The sequence below is a fragment of the Pyxicephalus adspersus genome, chromosome 2 (genome assembly GCF_032062135.1).
Source record: "Pyxicephalus adspersus chromosome 2, UCB_Pads_2.0, whole genome shotgun sequence".
NCBI classification, from domain to species: domain Eukaryota; kingdom Metazoa; phylum Chordata; class Amphibia; order Anura; family Pyxicephalidae; genus Pyxicephalus; species Pyxicephalus adspersus.
In genome coordinates, this window is record NC_092859.1 from 126,894,905 (window position 1) to 126,917,686 (window position 22,782).

General features: G+C 35.2%; 1 protein-coding gene across 7 annotated transcripts in view; it reads left to right on the top strand.

Annotated features, from left to right (window-relative positions):
* The window catches only part of NEDD4 (NEDD4 E3 ubiquitin protein ligase), an 80,009-nt gene extending 58,260 nt beyond the window's left edge, over nt 1–21,749 (top strand). For 3 of the 7 annotated variants that reach the window (XM_072402348.1, XM_072402344.1, XM_072402351.1), the window contains 19 exons: nt 1,230–1,295; nt 3,166–3,285; nt 4,626–4,697; nt 4,800–4,991; nt 5,909–5,986; nt 6,525–6,579; nt 6,684–6,742; nt 7,052–7,117; nt 7,893–8,122; nt 8,641–8,762; nt 9,101–9,171; nt 11,134–11,229; nt 11,336–11,409; nt 12,242–12,302; nt 13,760–13,819; nt 13,903–14,010; nt 15,431–15,527; nt 16,890–16,962; nt 17,040–21,749. In XM_072402348.1, the coding sequence (XP_072258449.1) occupies nt 1,230–1,295; nt 3,166–3,285; nt 4,626–4,697; nt 4,800–4,991; nt 5,909–5,986; nt 6,525–6,579; nt 6,684–6,742; nt 7,052–7,117; nt 7,893–8,122; nt 8,641–8,762; nt 9,101–9,171; nt 11,134–11,229; nt 11,336–11,409; nt 12,242–12,302; nt 13,760–13,819; nt 13,903–14,010; nt 15,431–15,527; nt 16,890–16,962; nt 17,040–17,142 (1,803 nt within the window). In that variant the 3' untranslated portion in view covers nt 17,143–21,749. The remainder of the gene's footprint in view (nt 1–1,229; nt 1,296–3,165; nt 3,286–4,625; nt 4,698–4,799; nt 4,992–5,908; nt 5,987–6,524; nt 6,580–6,683; nt 6,743–7,051; nt 7,118–7,892; nt 8,123–8,640; nt 8,763–9,100; nt 9,172–11,133; nt 11,230–11,335; nt 11,410–12,241; nt 12,303–13,759; nt 13,820–13,902; nt 14,011–15,430; nt 15,528–16,889; nt 16,963–17,039) is intronic. The other 4 variants (XM_072402350.1, XM_072402346.1, XM_072402345.1 and 1 more) reach the window with 3 other exon arrangements.
* Nucleotides 21,750–22,782: the final 1,033 nt, after the last annotated feature.

Genomic DNA, 22,782 nt, shown 5'->3' on the forward strand with positions numbered 1-22,782 from the left:
ACGGTTCCTTTAATTTACTTGTACCTTACATTAGCATGCATGCTGCCTGCATTATTTTTTTAGTAAAAAAGTACATAACCCATGACAGTATGTTATTATTAATTATAATGGGGTACCATTAGGAATGAATAGCATCACGGCACAACATACATGTTTTTGTGCTTTGCAGTAATTCATATATCAACGCGCACATTACCACAGCACAATAGTGTAAACTCAGCTTTAGTGTCTGCACAAGTTAGGTCTCACCACCAAAATCATTAACAAGTAGATGAGGGGTTAGGTGGTTTACCTATTGTGCATCTATAAGTTTTGAAAGTACAGGTCTTTTAGATAGTAGCTAATAGCTGATGACTATCCAGAAAAGGACTTCACAGAATGTAAAAACTATTATTTTAAGATACTTGCCAATCAATTGCGTTTTTTCACCAAGTTACACACGTCAGATGATTATTGACTTAGATGTACGGTTGTGCTTCTCTTGGGTGAGAATCTGATGTGTGGAATGGTTGCCCGACTTCATTCACAATCAATTGATTGGGAAAAAACCTCTATACCAGGATACCAGTCAAGGTAAGGGAGCACAGTGGTTGCTCCTGTGTCATCCTCCACAATCCCCTCTCCACAGAACAGAATGGGCACTGTGTGCCCAGTGCTTATTCGTTCATCTGTCACTACAAATGATCATGAAGGATCTTTTCCAGTGGCAAAAATCCTACGTGTGTATATTGTAAATCCTTCGTGTGTATGCAGCATAAGTGGCATTAACTTGAATATAATAATATATATTATTATATATAATATATACATAATATATATATATATAAATATATATATATATATATATATATATATATATATATAAAATAACTAGATATTCTTCAGCAAAATTTTTGCTCTGCTATTCACCTATTGCTCACATTTTTGCTGTTGCTGTATTCTGTTCATCTTTTCAACTGATGTAGATGCTGTGAGCAGTGAAAGAAAAAATTTCCGACAGCATATCTGCTGAAGGACATCAGAAAGCATTGTAAAACGTATACATTATACTGCTATATAGCTAAGTGGTCAAATTACATTTCTTGGAGTTTCTCTTCAATAAGCATTATAGAAACCTTCAGGTAATATAGAAATTTAGAAATATTGTGCTCTTTCTCAGGTATATCATAGATCTATATCCTAGATTTCCATCTTCCATTTTCATCACATTTTAAATGTATTTTGTAAAGGTGAATTCCAGCAGAAGAGGGAGCTTGCAATCTTATACACAGGAAGAACTACCCACGTTACCAGTTGTAAGAATTTCTGTCTCTCCCAATGCATGATAAATTTGCTGTGCCTTGTGCTGTTTTAGCCTGTTTAGTGTTGTGTTTCTTAAAATCATATAGGGTTTTTTTGAACAACATGGCCAAGCTGGCTTACTTTTGCCTATAGCTATCAATTTTACTGTACACAGTGAAAATTAAAGGTTTGAGATCTGCTAGTTCATGTATCTGAGATTAAAAAAAAATAGCACTGCTCAGATAATTTTTATCGGCAACCTCATTTAGGTTGGATAATGTAGACCTAAGAGGATTTTAGATTGGTCATCACTGGTTTTTGCAGGATGTTGCTACCCATAACTCCAGTAAAATAGATTATGAAATGATGGCAGAGATGCCATGCTGTTGGAGCATCTATAAAATGCAGAAGGCATCATCTGTAATGAAACTGTGAGGTAAGATTGGCTGTCTAAAAAGCAGATTTAGCTGACCAATATCAGTTAATGCAGCTTTACATCATGTCCTTCTTTTGCCTACTGCATTCAGGATTAGCAGCCATGTTACAGGGTTTAAATGGCTCTACAACCCTTTTCATTTTACATATATATATAGCGGTGTGGATATAGTGGAGGAATATATCATGAGAATTAGTGCTTTAGCTTGCAAGACACCCAACTGTTTTAGGATTATTGCTGCAATGTAAATTTGCGTTGCTTAGCTGGTACACCATGTAAGTCAGTAAATGTCAAATATTTACATTTTTACTATAGCCACCCACACATTTTCACTCCAAGTGTTTAAATTTGTGCATTTCATACGGTTCTGTTGCCTTGGGTTTGCTTCAAGTCTGCATGTATTTGCTTCTGGTTTGCTTCAGATTATCATGGTTTTTTTTTTTTTTTTTTTTGCATGCTGCTCTAAAGCAAAAGAAGAGTATGCATCCCCCCCCCAAAAAAAAAAATATACATATATATATATAAAGAAAGAAACACACAATTATAAACTGTGCTATTGAAGACAAAGGAAATATTTTCCTTACAGATTATATGCAGTTGTAACAGCAGAAACTAGCCATTAATAATGAAGTTATTGTTGCTTCCTGCTGCCATACCATGTAACCAACATAAGCTTTAATTTTCTCTTTTTATATGAAAACCAATAGCAATGACAGTGCAGGTTTCAGCTGCAGACAACAATATTTAGAGTGCTTCAGCCACTCGCTACCCGTTGGAAGTGATTTACTAAAGAATTTTAGGCTGTTCACTTACAAAGCTGAATTTCCACCTTGCAAGGGATAACTCAATGAGCTTTGCAAAGAATTCCGAATCATATGCAAGGACATTATTAAAAAAAAAAAAAAAAACAGATTTTTTTCTTGCATGTGATTGGATGGTTTAAGTCAGGAGAGCTTCAACCCACTTAGGCTAAGTACACACGTGCAATGGTTCTCGTCCCATAATCAGCTCAGGGCCGATATTATACGAGAATCTTGCGTGTGTACAGTGCTCGTTGTCCATCGTCCGAACGACCGCCCGGGCAGATCCACGGGCAATGGACGACAAACGATCGTAATGCAAGTGAAGAGGAGAGAGTGCAGCGGGGTAATTTTCCCCCCTCCCCTCTCCATAGAGCAGAACAGTGTATCACTGTATTTTCTTGTATTGTGCAGTCGTTTGTCATTGGACGTGTGTACGTAGCCTTACTAAGCTAGAAGGAACATCCTTTGCAAGGGGATAATTTACTTTGTGAACATCATATATTGATTTAAGTAAATGAACCCCAGCTTCTACATGCAGCGCATCCAATAAATACAAGAGGAGTTTGCAAAATAAACAATTTAGTTGGCTTTGTTTCTAAAAAATGAACTATAGTTTGTGAATGTATTTTTTTTTTTTTTTACCAGTTATTGCCGACTTCCTCTGGGTTGCCACCTGGGTGGGAGGAAAAGCAGGATGAGAAAGGAAGGACATATTACATAGATCACAACACAAGAACAACAACTTGGGAAAGGCCTACAGTACAGGTACCAGAATACATTGCAGCAATGGTTATTTTTCCAGGGCTTTGCTTTGTCATTATACGATGTAATCGTGTGTGTCCTATTTCCAAAGCATACTGAAATATGCGAATCATTATTATAAAAATTACCCTTCTTTTATTATATGATTGACATATATATATCAAAATAAATATTTCTATTTAAAGAAGGGGTTTCCTTGCAATCTCCTCTGCAATCTCTCCAATGTGTGTCTTTTTCTGTTCATTCTGTCCAAAGAAAATATGATTTTTTTTATGCAAAGTTCATCCAGTATGTGTCCTAACCATACATGGCCTCTATTATAAGAATGAATGTGGTGTTTCTTTGCATGTACAGAATACCTGACTGGCACTGACCCGGAGTGGAGGTTGTGCAGTTTTAGCCTCTTTCCTGCTATATTAAATTGCACGGCTGTTTGTTGTGACACTTACCCCATTCATTACAGTGAATGATGCTGTGCACAAAAAGGAACTAAAGTGCAGCAGTGCATCAACAAAGTGCAGGGCAATGAAGCGCAATACATAAGTGGGAAAATTAGACATATTCCTCTACGCAATGGGCTTGATTTAATAAAGCTTTCCAAAGACTGAAGAATATAGACTTTCATCAATGAAGCTGGGTGATCCAACACACCCGGAATAGATCTGGTCCTGGACTGAAAACATTTGCTATCAAATAGCAAATTAAATTTAAGAAGACCATTCCAGGTTTACTGGATCACTCAGCTTCACTGATGAAAGTGTACCCTCTCCAGTCTTGAAGAGTTTTAATAAATCAGGCCCAATATCTGGTGTCATTGCATATTGCACACTATGTAAAGTGCAGTAAAGTGCACTGCACATAGTGGGAACTAGGCCTTACCCTAAGCCACACAGTGTTGATCTCACAGCAGAAATCACAGGTGATTATGTGATTTGGGATAAAGGAAATAAGGTAAAGCCTAACTATATAATTGTTTTATAGCATGGATTATGAAAAACATTCACTATTTTTCTAAATGTGTAAACTAAATTTAGGTAAACTTTGGAGGTAATTATTTTATTCACAATACCTTATGTTGGTTACTAGCATCTGGTGTTTATACACAAAAATCTTTACACTGACATTACAACCTGACAAGGACCAGACATTCTAGTAACAGATTAAAAATGCAATCACAATCTGCATAACTCTTCTGTGTTATTATTGAATTTTAAATCCCTTAAGCTCATATTTAATCAGTTGTAGCTATTGTTGCCACTTGGAGTTTGTTTTGTTAGGATAAACATAGAAATTTTATTATTATATTAATATTATACAGGTCTTTTCTGTTGTGTTAATTTTAGATAAGTATATCTACACACAAGATACATGCAGAGCAAGTTTCAATTCGATCCCCCTTTTATTATCAGTTGCAAGTATGTATTTATTGTGACACTCTACAAGCCTTAAGTTAACTTTTTATATAAATTGTTTAAATGTGGTTTCAAAGGTTCTTAAATGCTAAATCTCTACAACAGGCACCAATGGAAATGGCACAGGCTCCCTCAATTTACAATGTTCCCACCAGTCGTCCGCTTCAGGTACCAACAAATGAATCAAAACTGTCCATGCCCCAGGATCAGGGATTCCTCCCCAAAGGCTGGGAAATGCGGCATGCACCAAATGGAAGGCCTTTCTTCATAAATCATGTCACCAAAACAACTACATGGGTATTTATTTTATATTCATATAATTTCCAAATTAGTTTGTATTGATAAAGAATTTTCATACGTTATTATAAACATAGTTGTTGTCATATAGAGCCTGATTTATTAAAGCTCTCCAAGGTTGTGGAGGATACACTTTCATCAGTTAATCTGGGTGATCCAGCAAACCTGGAATGGATCTGGTCCAGGATTGAAAACATTTGGTAGCAAATAACTTGAATAAATCCATTGCAGGTTTGCTGAATCACCCAGCTTTTGTTTATGAATTTTTTTAAGTACCAAGTTAAGTCAAGGCTTACACTACTAGTTAAGCATCTTGTTAGGTGTGCATAATGCATAGTTTCTGGGTAAGAGCGAGGCAACAGTAACACCTCATGCCTCCTGTTTTATTGTGACATAAAAAATCTTCAACTATTTCATTGGTCTGGTAAATACATCTTATTCATGCAACCTGGATATGTGGACAGAAAACAGGATCAGCTTTCAGTACATTGGACCACCCTCATTATTTATACAGTCTTTATAAAAGCCTGACTCTAGCCAAAATCATTTTTGTTATCATATGGAGAGATTTCCCTAACTTCCTTTGCCTGTGACTGTAATGGAAGTGATAGAGAATCTTCGCCATGGGAACCCAAATTGCATTAAAAATCTTACAAGTTGTCTAACTCCTCTTCTTTTTACCCAAAACTGAAAAAAATGCTTTTAGTATAATTATAATGCTACTCACCACCAGTTTCATGCAAACATTTAATGAGGGAGAGTTGGTATTTAACAAACAGTTACATGGCATATATTATCTTAAGTTATTTCAATTTATTCTTGTCAAATCTGGACTCTCTCTTGCTTAATTTTTAAAACTGCTCCTTGAATTGGTAACTGGTCATTTCCTCCATAACAAAGTTACTAATTTCCTATAGGAAGATCCAAGGTTGCGAATTCCAGTTCAGTTAAGGCCAAAGCCACCCATTGATCTCTCAGACCTGGGACCACTACCGGTAAGTAAAACATAGAGATAAAAGTGACTCCCTTTCCATACATTATTGTCACAAATTGGATTTTTACCAAGAGATTATTAAGCTTCCATTTCTGGTTCTAAAATATACATCTTTTTCTGATGGCTATTCCGCTACCATTTCATGCCCGAGTCAGTGACCCAGAATGGGTATGCAGCTCAGGTGTCCAGCTCATTGTCACACAACTTGGCACACAGTTATCTGCGTGCTTGTTGTAGGTGTCTAAAACCAAATCATTCACTTTACATCCATGCAAATTTTCCCCCAAACTTTAATTAAAATCAAATCTGGTTTTATATGGGCAGTGGTGGACTTCATCATACACAGACATTTTACATCTCTGAACCATAGAACAATCCAAAATGTCAGTCTCTGCCGTTTTGATAAATGCTGCAGTGTGCTGTGCCACATTTTTATCATTTGGATTTGTAATTTTTTTTTTTGAGTAAGCATGCAGTTTATATCTGTATTTAGTTGCTTCGTATTGCCATGTTTATCATGTGCTTTATTTCCTGTTTAGCCTGGCTGGGAAGAACGAACACATACAGATGACAGAGTGTTTTATATTGACCACAGTAAGTCATGTGTATTTTTTTTTTTTTTTTTTATTGTAGGCTGACAAATGTGAAAACGTAAACATTTTTTTAAACATTTCAATGTTCATTTTTGTGCATTACAGACACAAAAAAGACACAATGGGAAGATCCACGATTACAGACTGCAGCAATAGCTGGGCCAGTGAGTTTTTGTATTTTGTCTTTTGATCATCAGAATCACTGCCTATTTATTTGTTACCTTCATAGGTACAAACTGACCTAGTACTCGGAGGCAAATATTAGGTGGATTTCACGGCCCCAGCTTTGGTGGGTTGGATGCCACACAAATGCACTATAGCTGGGATGTCCAGAAATCACCCTATAAACTGGTGTTCACAATAAAAGGATCCCTATTATACAGAGTATTTTATCTAGTCTATGGAGTGTGTGTGTGTATATCCATATATTATCAGCCTATGTCAAAAACATCATTTTTTCTTTTGCTTTAAAGGCTGTGCCTTATTCACGTGATTACAAAAGAAAATATGAATATTTCCGGAAAAAGTTGAAGAAGCAGGTAAATCTCACCTAAACACCATATAGTGATTTTGTTAGTACTAAGTGGTAGCTATTTAAGGAAATATTTAGTGTTCATAAATCATCTGGCCTTTGTCCCATGCCTATGGACAACAATATTACTAGTTTTTGTTCTTTGCTTGCATGTCACAAACTATTTTTTTGAGAGGCATCTACAATTAAATTTCCCATAACAATGTAATACTCCAGCATTTCCAACATATTCTAAAGTCCATGTTTTAGGGGAAGCCAATTAATTTATATTTGTGGGATGAGGGAGGAAACCAGAGTGACCAGAGGAAATCCATTCAAACACAGAGACATATAAACATGCAGATAGCTTCCTGGATACGATTTAAACCAGGACCATATTACTGCTAGAATGTGTTACCTACTTAACCGCCATGCTGTTAAATTTTATGTACTCCTTCTCTATTACTAGGACATACAAATTAGTGTATTGTAGTATTATTATTATTAACATACTTCTATATAATAGAAACATGAAAGCTGCATTTGCTGATCTATTCTTCTGAAATGCCATTTTTCTTGATTGTCGTGCTCGTTTTCTTGCTTCAGTACTTTTAGTTGGTGACCTGGAATTAGTATGGGATATCAGTCACTACAGACCAAGAAAAAGAGTTTGTTCACAACTCTTTAACACAACACGCTTATGTGAATAAGCCCTTAAGGAACTTTTTCAAACTTTGGTTAAGAATGGCTGATCTAAACACAGATTGGTGCTCAATAACTGACCATGATTTTTGTTTCTCTAGCTTGATATTCCCAATAGATTTGAAATGAAATTGCGTCGTACAGCCATATTTGAAGATTCCTACAGAAGGATAATAGCAGTGAAGAGGCCTGAGTACCTTAAAGCACGACTCTGGATTGAATTTGACAGTGAAAAAGGCTTAGATTATGGAGGAGTTGCCAGAGAATGGTTTTTCCTAATTTCCAAAGAAATGTTCAATCCCTATTACGGCCTTTTCGAATATTCAGCCACGTAAGTTTGTCTAGATTTGTCATGGAAGACCTAAAGTGGAAATGTTCATTGACAATTAGCTTTTTCTGTACCACAGTTGTAGAAACCATGTTTAGCTTTTCATTTTACCACAAGTTCTTCTTTCACCTCAGAAGTAAATGACACATTCTGATGTGCAACACCATATAATCTTCCTAAGCATCTTTCACTGTTCTGCTAAGACAGTCATTTTTTGCATAATAAATGCCAGTTTTTCTTGGAAACTAAAAATAATTTTTTCTAATAAAATAAGACTGGAAGACTAGTTGAATTCTTTTTGGAAAAATATGCTAAAACCCTACAATTTTGTGGGCACTGGTATATCACTTTAGTCAATGCAGTCAGCAAGTGATATACTTCTTCCATGCAAAAACTACCTAAAAATAATGTACAGTATCGTTGTTGTTTCAATGAATGTATTGCAGTAGCAGCATTTGCAGTTTATTATGTGAGTTTTTATGTGGGAGAATACTAACACTGGCTTCTTATTCTCTTTACAGTGATAATTATACCTTGCAGATAAATCCAAACTCTGGCCTGTGCAATGAAGACCATCTTTCTTATTTCAAGTTTATTGGTCGTGTGGCTGGGATGGCAGTCTATCACGGAAAGCTGCTAGATGGTTGGTTATGCTTTATGTAACTTTCCATAACCACAGTATTGGGTAACATGGGGACAAATTTTTCTTCCTTAGAAAAGGCTTGTTACATATGTGTGTGTTCTCTTAGTAGATGACTCTTAGTAGTGATATGCTTCAATGACAGGAGCAGTTTCACAGGTTATAAAGAGGGCGGAAAGATTTGTGATCCTGATAAAAGAGTTACTTGAATATTTCCTCAATTTGAAAATATTTGAATAAAATAAAAATGCAAACATTTGCTCTGCAAGTAGTTGTAGTTATGTAAATGGTTTTGCCATTTTTTGGACAAATTCTTATAGAGATTTCTATTCTTTTTACAGGGTTCTTCATCCGACCATTTTATAGAATGATGCTTCAAAAGGCAATAACACTGACTGACATGGAATCTGTGGTATGTATCTATTACTGTAATTGAAAGTATTAGCGTGTTATGGAATGCACTTTATACAATGATACGGGCTCTTTTTTTAAAAGCTTCTTTTTATGAAACTGTAATATCATTTGAAGTTTTGTACATATGTCAGCAATTCTGTTGAATACAATAACAAAATTCTGTATTATTTTCAAGCCTTGAGTGACCCATTGTTTCACTTTTCAGTTTAACTTTGAACTTTAGTTTCAGCTACAGCTTTCTTAAAATAACTGTTTCATCTTGGGTTAAAATATATTATAACCCATTAAATGAAGTTACCTAGCTGTATAAGCTTCCTAATCCTGCCCCCCCCCAACCCCCAGTCCCCTTTTTAGCACCTTCTAGCATCTTCTGGTGATACGTTTTATATTTACCATATATACGTCAAAAACTCGGAGCACAAGATGTGACCGTCACTGCTAACATTCAAAACAGTTGTCATAAAATATTCCAATAACATTATCATGAATGAATGTTATTATTATTATTGAAATTAGTATAAATTAAAGCCACAGGTGACAGTGACATGGGCTTTTTAAGAGTGACAAGTAAAACCTATAGTGTTTTTTTTTTTCATTATTTGAAAAAAAACTTGTGACCTTTTAATACCTGACTAATTTTTCCATCAGGCTAGACATAAGAGTTATCAATTCAATTCTGCATAGGCAGATGGCCTCTTGTTGACTGTCAAGTGGAAAAGACAGCACATGCACTTGGCACTTGCTGTTGACTTTTCCTGATAGTCACATGAACCAGACCATTCCTTAGCAAGGATTTCAAATGAGGTCTTTACAGGCTCCATGAAACCACTAAATACATGGTTGGTATACTGGTTATACATAGAACTGATTTACCTGTTAGTATATTTGTAACTCTGTATGACCAGTCTTGTTTTGCACATACTGCTACCACACTTTATAGCCAGAAAGTTGAGAATATATTTTCTGTTGCAGTTTTGCAACTTCTTGACTGTGTATCTTATCTCCTCAGTGGGGAATTGTCATATTTTTGAGGTTTATCCTGTTCTATTCTCCTGCTTTGAAGTGGAACTAAACTTTACAACTAAAAATTTACAACCAGGCTGACAATTGTTTGCAAAAGTGATGGGCAAAGGTAATTTACCTGCCTGATCACAATTATTTTATTTACACTCACCTGTCCAATCTCTGTCCTGGTCGCTGCTATCTTTATCCAGTCTTCTTCCGGGTGTTGGATCTTTGATCATATTGATTGGCCAGGCTAGGATGACATAACACCTGTACATGAGTGTGAGTTAATTCGTCCCCAGGGGATGCTTGGATACTCGGTATATCACCACATCCTACATTGTGAACATTGCAAAAAATATTGCCTGCTTGCAATTATTTATTCAGGAATTATAGTTTCACTCTAATGTAGCTTCTTTGGTTTTGAAAATATTCAATCCCATGCCTTTTAGTTCCCTGACATTTCATTGACACTTCTGTGTTTGTTAGATTACTGTGTCCCTTGTTTGCTTGCTGTGGCTTTTCTTCTAAAATCTATGTCCCTCATTAGTGATACATGGGTTGAAGTATAGAGCCACAGCATACGGCAAAAGAAACACGTATTTGACACTCCCAGGAATCTCAAATGCTGAAGATACTGGTGGAGGCAGCAACATGGTAACACAATAAAGGTAGAAGAAATTGGCCACTGGAGAGATGAGTATATTACAGTGTCCCTGACAGTGTCCCATAAAACTTACTGAACACCTCCCCCAGATGCATTTCTTGTCAACCTATTCCTCGTGGTTAATAAACTCCCCATTTTGTCTGGTTTCTGATATGCAATGATTTGTAAGGGATAATAAACATATTTCAGAAACGTATAAAGCTATACTGCAACATTAAAATGTGTTACATTCCTCTTCCTAATACTTGATTGGAGTTCTATTCTAACAATTTGTTGTTACGTCAATAGGATAGTGAGTATCACAATTCTCTCCTGTGGATACTAGAAAATGACCCTACTGAATTAGACCTACGGTTCACGGTCGATGAGGAACTTTTTGGACAGGTAATATCATGTAAACACATAAAACATCCATGTGTTTATATATTTAAATGTTTTGAGAATGTATGGGATTCTAATTTTGTTTGATGATTTCAATACTTTAATCTAGACTCATCAACATGAACTTAAGCCTGGTGGATCTGAAATTGTAGTCACAAACAAGAACAAGAGAGAATATATACAGTGAGTAGCTGAGTTATCAAAGCAGCATTATTGCCTCTGTGAAAGTGCTCTAATGCTGGCCACACATACTCGTACATCAGTTTACAGGCCATTCTAACCAGCATTCAAACACAAAAACAACCAAAATGATGAATTCAGCCTACCACCAACAGTTTCTATCCACGTCATAAAAAAATAAAAAAAAGATCTAAGATGTTGATGCCTTAAATCTAATTTGTTTTTGCAACTAAAAGATGGTTGAACTTATCCTGAAGTTGCATTGTGTGTGACCAAAATAATTTGACCAAAGCCTGAGATTTGTTAGTTTTACAGAGAATCAGGTGCAGGGATTTGGATGGTAGAGAAGGCACTCAGTGTGGAAATGTTGTACAGTTTGGCATTGGATTAAGAGGTATTTTCTTCATGGAAGGTACTTTAAAGGTGGCCTTCCACTTGATCTTTTCAATAGATTAAACATTAAATTTGAAATGTACTTTCCCCCTAAGAATGTATGGGTGCAGAGTGGAGTGGTATTTATTCAGGCTGGTAAAGGGGACATTAATCTTTTACCTGGTCATACGTCCAGTAACTACACAAAAAAAAATCAAATTGTACAGTCACTGGAGAATTTTCTTATACATTTACCAAAACTGTAAAATATGTGGAGAAATCATAATCTATTCAGTTGGTATTCATTGAGCTGGCATTACATGGTTGTTAAAGGAAATTAAAAAACCATATTGTACAGTCAATATGGTCAGCTCCACAATCACACTGCTGCACGGCTGCAGATCTATGATAGTGTTTGCAAATTTCAGTATATGTTTTCAGAAGATATAACCGTTTTTTTCAGCCTGGTCATCCAGTGGAGATTCGTAAACAGAGTGCAGAAGCAGATGGCTTCCTTTAAAGAGGTATTGAATTAAATGTTGGCTCCATAGTCCACTTTTTTGTTTAATATGATCTAGTACATTATACTATCAGTGATGTATCTATCACAATTATTTAAATAAAAAAATCAACAGTAATCCTATTAGTTTAATATGAAATCTGACTTTGTTTTTTCAGCTTTCCATTCTTAATAACAAACTAATATTGCATTGGTGCCCCTGACAACATCAACACTGCATTGGTGCTCAATGAAGAGTGTGCATTTTTAAATGAAAAATGTCTTTATAGCAGTTCCAGACCAAGTGTATTAAGTTCAAAATCCAATAAAGTCAATCGATTAGGATATATATAACATAGGTATTCATTGTTAACAATGGAAATTATTTTACATTGGTTACATTGAGTGCTTGAATAAATGAAATCCAAAAAAAACTGTAGACACTGAAAGGTACATATACATAAAAGAAAGGATAATCTAGACTTTAAACCTAAAATAATTTAGGTTGTTACTTATGTATTATGTTATTCTGCATGTTTATTATGTTTATTTTCAATTTAAAGCTGAGATAAAGGCTCCGATTTATGAAAGCTCTCCAAGGCTGGAGAGAATACACTTTCAGAAGTGAAGCTTGGTGGTCCAAAAAACATGGAATGGATTTTTAAAAATCATTTGCTAGCAAATGTTTTGAATCCTGGACCATTCCAGGTTTGCTGGACCACCCAGCTTCACTGATGAAAGTGTATTCTCCCCAGCCTAGGAGAGCTTTTATAAATCAGGGCCAAAGAATATGGGCATGACCTCCAACTAGCAGGGGAAAAACTGAAGTGTAACTATTTTAATAGAAGAGTATTGGGGCAGAAGTAGTAAGCCAAATAGCAATAAAGGATATTGAAACATACTTGTGAAAAACATTTTTCTATCTGCAAACAAACGTATTGACAAAATAAACGCAGACTCAATAGACCACTTGGACTTCAAAAGGCTGAGTGCACATTTTTCAAGCAGTTTAACAACTGAGAGAAGCCTTTGCCCAGAGCTGGGAAAACATGCACTCATAGTAATTAAAGGAGAGCCATAAAATAAGGGTAACACTTATGCTTGTAGTTGTTGTCTCTGTGATGCTGTGAACCTCAAATAAATGCTGCATCAATGCAAAAATAAAGCTGAATTAATGCTGCAAAATGCTGATGTTTCTGTATTGCAGCTGAACAATAAGTTACAGCACATGCCTGCTTTTGTAAATGAAGCCCTTGACTTTCAAATTCAAATGTTTCTATGTTACACTGGGTTATTGAAACTGTTTTATGGTATTTTAGTGAAAATAGATTATTGTGGGGGAACACAATATAATAATTATATTCTGATTAACCTTGATACTGCTTTGATACCCTATGGCTCTGTGTTTCTTTTTAAACTGTACATCTATCATTTTTTTTACTTTTATATACCTAGATTAAATGTCTTCTTTTTTTCCCAAAGGGATTTTTTGAACTGATTCCCCAGGATCTAATTAAAATATTTGATGAGAATGAATTAGAGGTAAAGTATTTATGTCTTGTGCATATACTTGTATGATTCCTTTGTAAAACATTGTCGTCATTATTTACTTTTCTGTTTCCTAGCTCCTTATGTGTGGATTGGGAGACGTGGATGTCAACAATTGGAGAGAAAATACAAAGTACAAGAATGGTTACTCTCCCGGACATCAAGTTATACAGTGGTTTTGGAAGGTATGCTCCTGGTTGTGCTGCATATTTTTTTGTAGAATGTAATTTTATTAGCTAACAGAGCTAACCAGTACAAAGGGCATGATAAAATAATTGATGTTTTGGTGGTCACAGTACAGACAGTATTGTCCATTCCTTCTCATTTAAGTGGAACTTTAGGGCAAATGCAAAAATATTTGAACATAATTTTGTTGCAAAAGAGACATACTATGTCCCTTATGCTTACCTGTCTCTTTACAGTCCAATTGCAAAAGCATATGAATAAACTTCCATGTATGTACATTCATGCCATCACATCCAATTAAGAAAATGAGAGAACTTTTTGAGCTTTGAAGAACATCAACCAACAGATTTAAACATGTGTCCCCAGTTTTCTGTTTAAAATGTCATTCCAAAAAAGAAAAAATGTATCACTACTCAATAACTCCTTGAGATTTGGAGTACAAGATCTCCCTGCTATTGTTCCTTTCTTCACCCACCCTTGGATGTGTCCTCTCTTGTTCTGAAGTGTAAAATCCTTACCAGTTCCACCAAGAAACTAATTGGTGGTTTTGTTTTCTTAAATCAACCAAAAACTGAAATATTATTTTTTGATCTACTGATTTTGTTAAATAATAAATTACCAGGAAAAATTAAGGAGTAAATATTTTGTTCAAACGGCCTTGACTGATATATTTTGCTACACCTTCACTGGGTACAGCGTGTTCAAGTACTACTCTTTGATCCATGCAGGATCATTCACAGATAAAAGTCTGTTGTATTCATTTTCAACCAAATACAGAGCTATCCTCTATGCGCCTGATGCTACGCAGATGTCTGGGATAGAAACCAAAATATTTGTATTATCATAAAATGATCAGCATAAAAATGCCCTTCTCTCATGTTCAATAAAGGACATAGAGTATGACCTGCTGAGACTGTTTTCCGAGAAATAAACAGTGCTGCAATGTATCTTCCATAATATGATATGAATAATAAAGACAGACTCATCTTGAAAAAAGGCCGTTCTTTTTGTAGAGATGGGTTGGGTGATTGTCCAAACAGAATCAAAGGTAATAGGATACCTTTGCAGAAAAACAAGGACTTGGCAGGAGTCTTATTTGGAATTGCCCACTGTGTCAAGTTGTTGTTGAAGATTCCATAGTTCTCTGTTTGCTCCCCTAAAAGCCTAATGTTGCCAGCCAGGAACCAAATTTCTGTACCATAAAGATCTGACATTAGTAGAAAAACAAGTTATAGCACGCTAAGAGCCTGCATGCATATCCTTGTAATTTTTCATAACCTGCATTTTACAAGAAGTCTTCTTTATTTAAGTTATATCAGTTTATTGGGTCCTGAGCTAAAACAAATTAATTGTTTTACCTTATGGCTTTTTGTTTCCAAGTTACTGTTTTCTGATGGTTTGTGGGGATGCTCTTTACAGGCAGTGCTAATGATGGATGCTGAGAAGAGGATTCGATTGCTCCAGTTTGTCACTGGTACCTCCAGGGTACCTATGAATGGATTTGCAGAGCTTTATGGTAGGTGTTTTAAATTTGGAGATCACTATAGATCAAAACTGTCCTCTAGACATGTTTCTCAAATGGTGATAATAGATTCAACATATCAGTGTTTTAAATATACACATGACAGGTAACTGAAAAGTTCAAATCATTTAAGAGGTTAACAGACAACTTTATATCATGTATTTTGAAAAATAAGATTTAAAAGAGGCAGTTGTATAAGTGAATACAAAGACTACAGAAAGATTTGCTGAACTCCCTCCCTCACTATTAAAGTGAAATATATGCCTTTAATAGTATACACCTAAAAGGAGCTATATGTATAGGTTTGCCTCCTGTTAAACAATCACGTTTAAAGCTCCATTTTAGGGCCCTTTCCTACCAGAAATGTTAGCTCAGTAAAACCTGGTATATATAGCCACTGCTTGCGGGCCACATATATAGGCCCTCGTTCTTCTTTTTTTGCAGCTACTTGTATCTCAGGATGACACTCTATACTAAGATACTACCTTTATTATAACACAACTTAGTCACTGTGTATACAATACAGTCTGCCTAAATTTCCTAACACGTTGTATTGTCCTACTGCCTTCTGCTACCAAATCTTTGTGATATATGGCCCTCAAATGTGCACTAATATGTTACTATTTTTAACATCTCCACAAAATTGCAATTCACTATCCTTTTATGTAATATGATGCACCCTAAAGAGGACCTGTGCTTAGAACATTGCAACAGAAGCACATTATTTCTCTTCTTCCCAATTGCTTGTGCCCTGGGAGCAAAGAAGACAACCATGTGTAAGCGTCAATTTCAGATCTTATACAGGGCTCCTGAGGCTGAACAGAGGGAGTGATGAAACATTTATTTCATTTATTTGACATATATATAAAGCATATGCTGTTGACAAGAGAGGCATTAAACCAAAACTGTTCATACTCACTGCATGGGCAAACCTCTTTTCCTTTAAAGTTTGATTGCAACCCACACACAAAAAGCAGTTCTGTTTTAGTCCATTAAATATTTCAGACAATACTGGCTGTAAGCAGAGAAATATTGATAATGGTACTTGCCACAATAACCTCATTATTTCTTAGTGAATAGATAACATGAACATAGATCAAACCCTATCAGTAGTTGCCTTCACAATGGAACTAAAAACTCACCAAACTTTTTTTGCATGCTTACTGCAATGATAGTCTATGCCACACCTTTCTCGCTGGGAAACCTTGGAAACTGTCATGTTAGTAGTTACTTGTGTGGAACATGTATTGCATGCAGTTGCTTTGTTTTTGTATTCATGTATGGTTTGCAAAGAAGTCATTGAAATAATGTGTCTCTCTCTCTCACTCATAAATCCTAATATATGTTTGATTTTAGGCTCAAATGGACCACAGTTGTTTACAGTTGAAAAATGGGGCTCCCCAGAAAAACTTCCTCGAGCACACACATGGTAATTTTTAGGTCTTTGCAGTCCTAAAATATCTGAGCAGCTGACATTTTACTAATTCTTTTTTTCTGTTTTCTCAGCTTTAACCGCTTGGATTTACCTCCTTATGAGTCATTCGAGGACTTGTGGGATAAGTTACACATAGCAATAGAAAATGCTCAAGGTTTCGATGGGGTGGATTGAGGATGGCTGCACTGAGAAGTGTTACAATGTGCTGTGTTTACATCTGAAAGTATTCTTTTTCCTGGGGGAACCTCTATAGTTTTATTTTGCAGTTCTGTTTGAAAGCTCAGTTAATTGAAGGATATGACCAGAAAGATATGTGTCTTGCGCAGCAAGATCCTCTTTGAAACCCTCCTGTGTGTCACCATAGCGACTTTTTTTTTTAACCGTTACCTCTTAGGATTGACAACTTACACAATCGCAAAACTACTGAAGTAAAAAGCTGTGAAAAAAAGTGTTTAAAGGATGTTATTGGTTATGAAATTTGTATCTGTCCCCTTCTGCCTGAAATAATTACAAAAACGTTATTTATTCTAACTATAAAATTCCCCTAATGGCCTTTTCATATTTGGCCACATCTTCTGCCAGAGGTGTTTAAACTATCAATGTTATCACAAATTGGGAACAATCGTTACAATATTAACCACTTCAGACCCACAACAATTTATGCTATAGCTGAATCAGTTTGACTTTTTTTTTCTCTAGAACATTTGAATTTGAGATAATTTGGATACATTTTGCAGTCATTGGAAAAATTATGTATACATTTATTTGTGGTATTAAATATTTAGGAAAAAATATAAAATTAAAAATGTTGAAAATCACCCAACAATTAGAATTAAACAAAGGAAAGCACCTCAAATAAATTAGCCCAATCAGCAATTTATCAGCAGCACCCCTTGCATGTGTGTACTTGGTTTTAGAAGAACTTTTTAAGAAGAGTTAATTTGCTTTGAGTTAGGGAACTTCTTTAAAGTTGTTTTCCTTGTTACATTAATTGATTTATATTTTTTGGAATATGCTGGGATCGGCATTGATTTTTCCATTTTTCTGAAAATTCTAATGCAATAAAAGACTAAAACAGTGGTTTTAATAGAGTTCAGTGGGATCAAAACGGCACTGAATAAACTTTAGGCAAAATTAAATTGAATCAGAGGGGTGGATTGCTTAGTCTCTGGCAATTACTTGCAACATACAATTTCCATAATATGGAAAGTAGTTGAAATTGATGCTTAATTGGCATGTGTGACTAGCTTTAAGAGCTGCCATAATAACTCACCCTTTCTTCTAAAGTCATAGTACAGGAAAATGAAAAACCATTGATTACTGGTACAAATCAGGCATAAACTCATCAGGATTCTGGCATTAAAAATAGTAGCCCAAGCCTGATTAGGTGTGAGAATATTATCTCTATATAGCCCCACATAAACGAGGGCACGCATGTCTGGAGGCCCTGAAGTGGTTAAAGAGGTAACTATTAAAAAAAAAAAAAAAAGTTTTTACACCAAAGGCTTTATTTATAAAACAGGAAATCTGACATTCCCTCAAACATTCCCTGGTGGGAATCGTCCAGGTCCATGTGTTTCAATGGCAGTAATTGATTCCCACCAGGAAATATTTAGGCGAATGCCAGCTTCCCTGTTTTTTAAATAGAGCCCTGAGTTATAAAGCACTAGCTCTGCTGGTCAGTCCAAGTTTTGCTGACATTGGAGATTTGACATTGGAGTTTTGTTGGAGATTTGCCTGTATGGTTATAGTTTAGGAGAGGTCTGTAGGTGAGAAACCAGTGTTTGCACATATAATAAACAATATAATTTTGCAGTGTGTTTTTAATCAAAATACCATCATTGCTCATTTCCAAGATATATTCTGCAGATTGCCAGTTGACACCTCACCCAAGGGTGTGTACTTTTATATGGTCTCTGCAGCATGTGAATGCTGCTTATAAACTACTACCTTGCACTGACAAACCACAAAAATCTGTAGGTAGAACCCCATTTAACACAATACTACATCATTTGAAGCTACAGGGATTAAAGTATCCAATTAAAAAAATGCTGTGCAAAATCGGTATCTCCTAAACCCCCTTTACTGTGTTTAAAGATAAAAAAAAAGCTATATTTTTTTAGTATATTTTCTACTACTGTTCTATAACATTCTTGTGTATAATTTGTGATTCAATCTTAATGATTTAATTTCATTACAAACATCCTCAGTACATCGGCTTTAAATTTTAGTCTTCACCCCAATTATTCCTATCATTACATTTTTTTTTAATTTCCTAAACCGTGCCGCCCCACAATACATTATTCCTATTTTCTTCTTTTTCCGTTTTTATAAGAATTGTCTGTGTCGTGTATTTGTTGGATCAGAGGATGACATTTGCTCAGGCTAGAAAGCTGTTATATATTTTTTATGTTGTAGAAAATGTGTTCACTCAAATATAAATGAAATTTGTGTTCTAGTAAACGAGGCGCAAGATGTATTAGAATGTGGATAGTCTACCTAGCATGTACTCACATGAAATCTTGCAACCTTGCACAGTTTTATGGTATAGGTTTGTTTACAGACTTTTTTACGTTTACAGTTATTCTAGTTCTTGTATGTATATGTGTATATATATATTTATATATACATGTACCTACCCAGTCTTTAGTCTAGTTACCAAATAATGTGTTATAATACTAAGTAACCAAAGTCATTTTGTAATGTGAGTAATCAATGTTCACTTTGTCACTTGGTGTGTTGGTGTTTTTTTTCTACACTTAAATTATTATTTTACTTTGTGGAACCTTACAATTTTTTTTCTTTACTAATCTGAGTATACCTTCCATTTTCATTGTTAGAAAAAAAATGTAGAAACTTTTAAATGTCACAGATGTTTTTGTTTCTTTTTTTTTTTTTTTTGGACTGCACCTACAATATGAAAAAAGCCATTTTGTAAGCTGAATGCTTTTGAGAAAATCACCAGTCATCTGAAAAGGATAGCAAAGTGTCATTTTGTGTTTAAACCCGGCTATTTAGAGAGGGTGATTTGTACAACATAGCTTTGTTCACACACCAGGTCATTATGTAAAAGATGAGCTTAGTACAGCAAGGCTTGTAGAACTCTAATCATGCTAACCCCCTATTTCTTTATTGTAATAAAGAATATTAAGGAACTAATCCCGCTATACTTGCCTGTGCCCAATTCATCACAGGTCCCAGGTCACCTTCCTTTCCTTTTTTTGTCTTCCTGAAGAAGATATTTGCCAGTCCTTATTGTCCAGGCTGGGATGACGTAATCTTGCGCAGTCGCACAGGAGTTCATTCATTCCCGGTGTGCGCAGGGGGAGCTGGGTATCCAGACAACCAAGGATAAGCTGCGCAGCTCAGCTTTTTTGACAGATACCCCGAGCGATCAGGCAGCTACAATGGATTATTGCAAAAAGGACATCACTTGTCCCTTTCTGTAATAATGATCTACCTGATCATGAATTTATAAAAGTGGGACTTTAGTTCCACTTTAAACTTGTACAGTGAGCACTAATAATGAAAAAAGAGATGGTAGACTAGTCGAAGCTCAAACTCTACTTCGTGAGCTGTAACAGAGCCAGTGAGACATAGTTATGCTAGAATCTAAATAACTAGACTTAACAATACAGGATTTATCTTCGCATATTTAGCTTGTATCTAATAGTTTACCTGTAATGGTGAGAACAGTGCCTTTTGACTACCTAGTCTCACTCATTGCACAGAGTTCTGATCAATTGTACCTAATCGTTTTTAGAAAGAATACGACTTCCAACATGTATGATTTATCTACAAGAGTTTGGAATGCCAAAACATTGGTCACTCAGCTCACTCAAGTTCCCTTCGGATTAATTTTAGATATAAATGTTTTATCAAATCTGCTTATGTTTACTTGCCGTTAGGTAGCCAGCAGCTTATTAGACCTCAAATGACCGGTGCCCTCTAATTAATTCTGTAGTGGTAAATCCAAAACACATCTGTAATTAGATATTTTCTTTTTCCTTTTGATTAGGTAAATGCAGACCTCAATCTGGCTCTCTTTCTTATGTGCAGGTTGCAGGTCCACAGTATAATTCAGGAGCCTAAGACACTTTACTTTTGGATATCCTGTATACAAGCTTTTGCTTGTGATTGTATATTGTGTCCTGATGTATTTATACAAACTTGAATTGGGACTGATAAGTTTCTATGCAGTGAAAAACTAATTATGCAATTGTCATTTACGCAATGCAGTGATGATCACTGGACTTAAAAAAAATCAGCACTACTGCAGTAACCTGGAAAGGGAATGTTGGTGATCTACCTTTCCACTTTTATGGCGTTCCTGGCTGTCATGACCAGTGAGATGAACCCAGCTGCTTATTATTTGCTGACTTTATTGTATTGCTACATTTAACTCTATTGCTCCTTTAGTAGCCTGCAGCGTATTTTCAGCAATATAGAGTGGAGCATATGCTCGAGAAGGGGGTGAAGCACCTTATGTCCTGTTGTAAAGCACAGAAAACCGAATTTTTCTTGAAAATTTTTTATAATATCCCATAAAATGTTGTTGATGTATTTGACTGCATCTTATTCCTTAAAAGTATTACTTTGTAAATAATTTATATCAAGATAATTGTTTTACAATGTAGTTTAAATATTTTGTACAATGGTATTAAGGTAGAGAAGCAAAAGTATCATTTCAAATGTTGGCATATTTGTTTCATAATTTGTAATTGGAAATGCTAACACAATAATTATCCTAAAGAAGTAAATAAACAGATTCATTAAGTATTTTTTTATCTCTTTTTATTTATGTATGTTGATGAAGGTATTTTGGGTGGTTTAAAAATGTATGACTTCAATGAAAAAATGTAATTATTAATTAAGTGAATGAAAAGTATATATAGTTACAGGATACAATCATGATGATTCTTTAAAAGTGCAGCATTTAATTTACATGCTAGTATCCGAATGGGACTTTACTGTACTGAGTAATAAGCAGAAATTGGGGAATACAGCTTTTGTTACTTGAAAACATTTCAGATACTTTTAGGCCTCCATACACCACACACCAAACAAATACTCCATTTTGCACAGCCACAAATTTTCCACTTCAAATACCTCAAACTAGAGATATGTGTCCATATAATAATATATAATAATGTTGTCCATGTTATGGCCAATTTAACTTTATTCCTATTTAAAAAATATTATTTCTGTAATGAATTGTTAGTAAAGAGAACACATTGGCATCTTTTGACTAGAAACAGTGAAAACATTTTACCTCTAGATTCCTCTCAAGTCAAATGTCTGAAAGTTTGTGGACATCTGACCATTGCTGTATAGGCATTGCTATAGAATTGTGCCCCCTTCTCCCAGCTGCTAGACCTTTTCCAAACTGTTTTACAATGGTGCAAGTTAACCTAAACCCAAGAATTGAACTGTGCATAAATCTAAACCAGTATTTCTCACCCAATGTTCTTCTAGAGGTTGCTAGGGGCAATTCCTTGAGCAATGATCATTTTGTGTCCAATGATCTTTATATATTTTTATATATATATATATATATATATATATATATATATAAAACATTCTTCCCATCAGCTTTAACATTACTCTTTACTAGAAACACTTGAACTTAATTGTTTAAAGACTGAAGTTACCATGTAGTAAAGCGTGCCAGCATATATGATTCAACATACAAACTTGTGTATGGGGTGCCGTTGCCCTGTAAGGTGCCAATGTTAATGAATGCAGGTTTATATAGAATTATTGCATTTCTATCTATACTGCCTATCATTTTTAGATATAAAAAGAGTACTGACT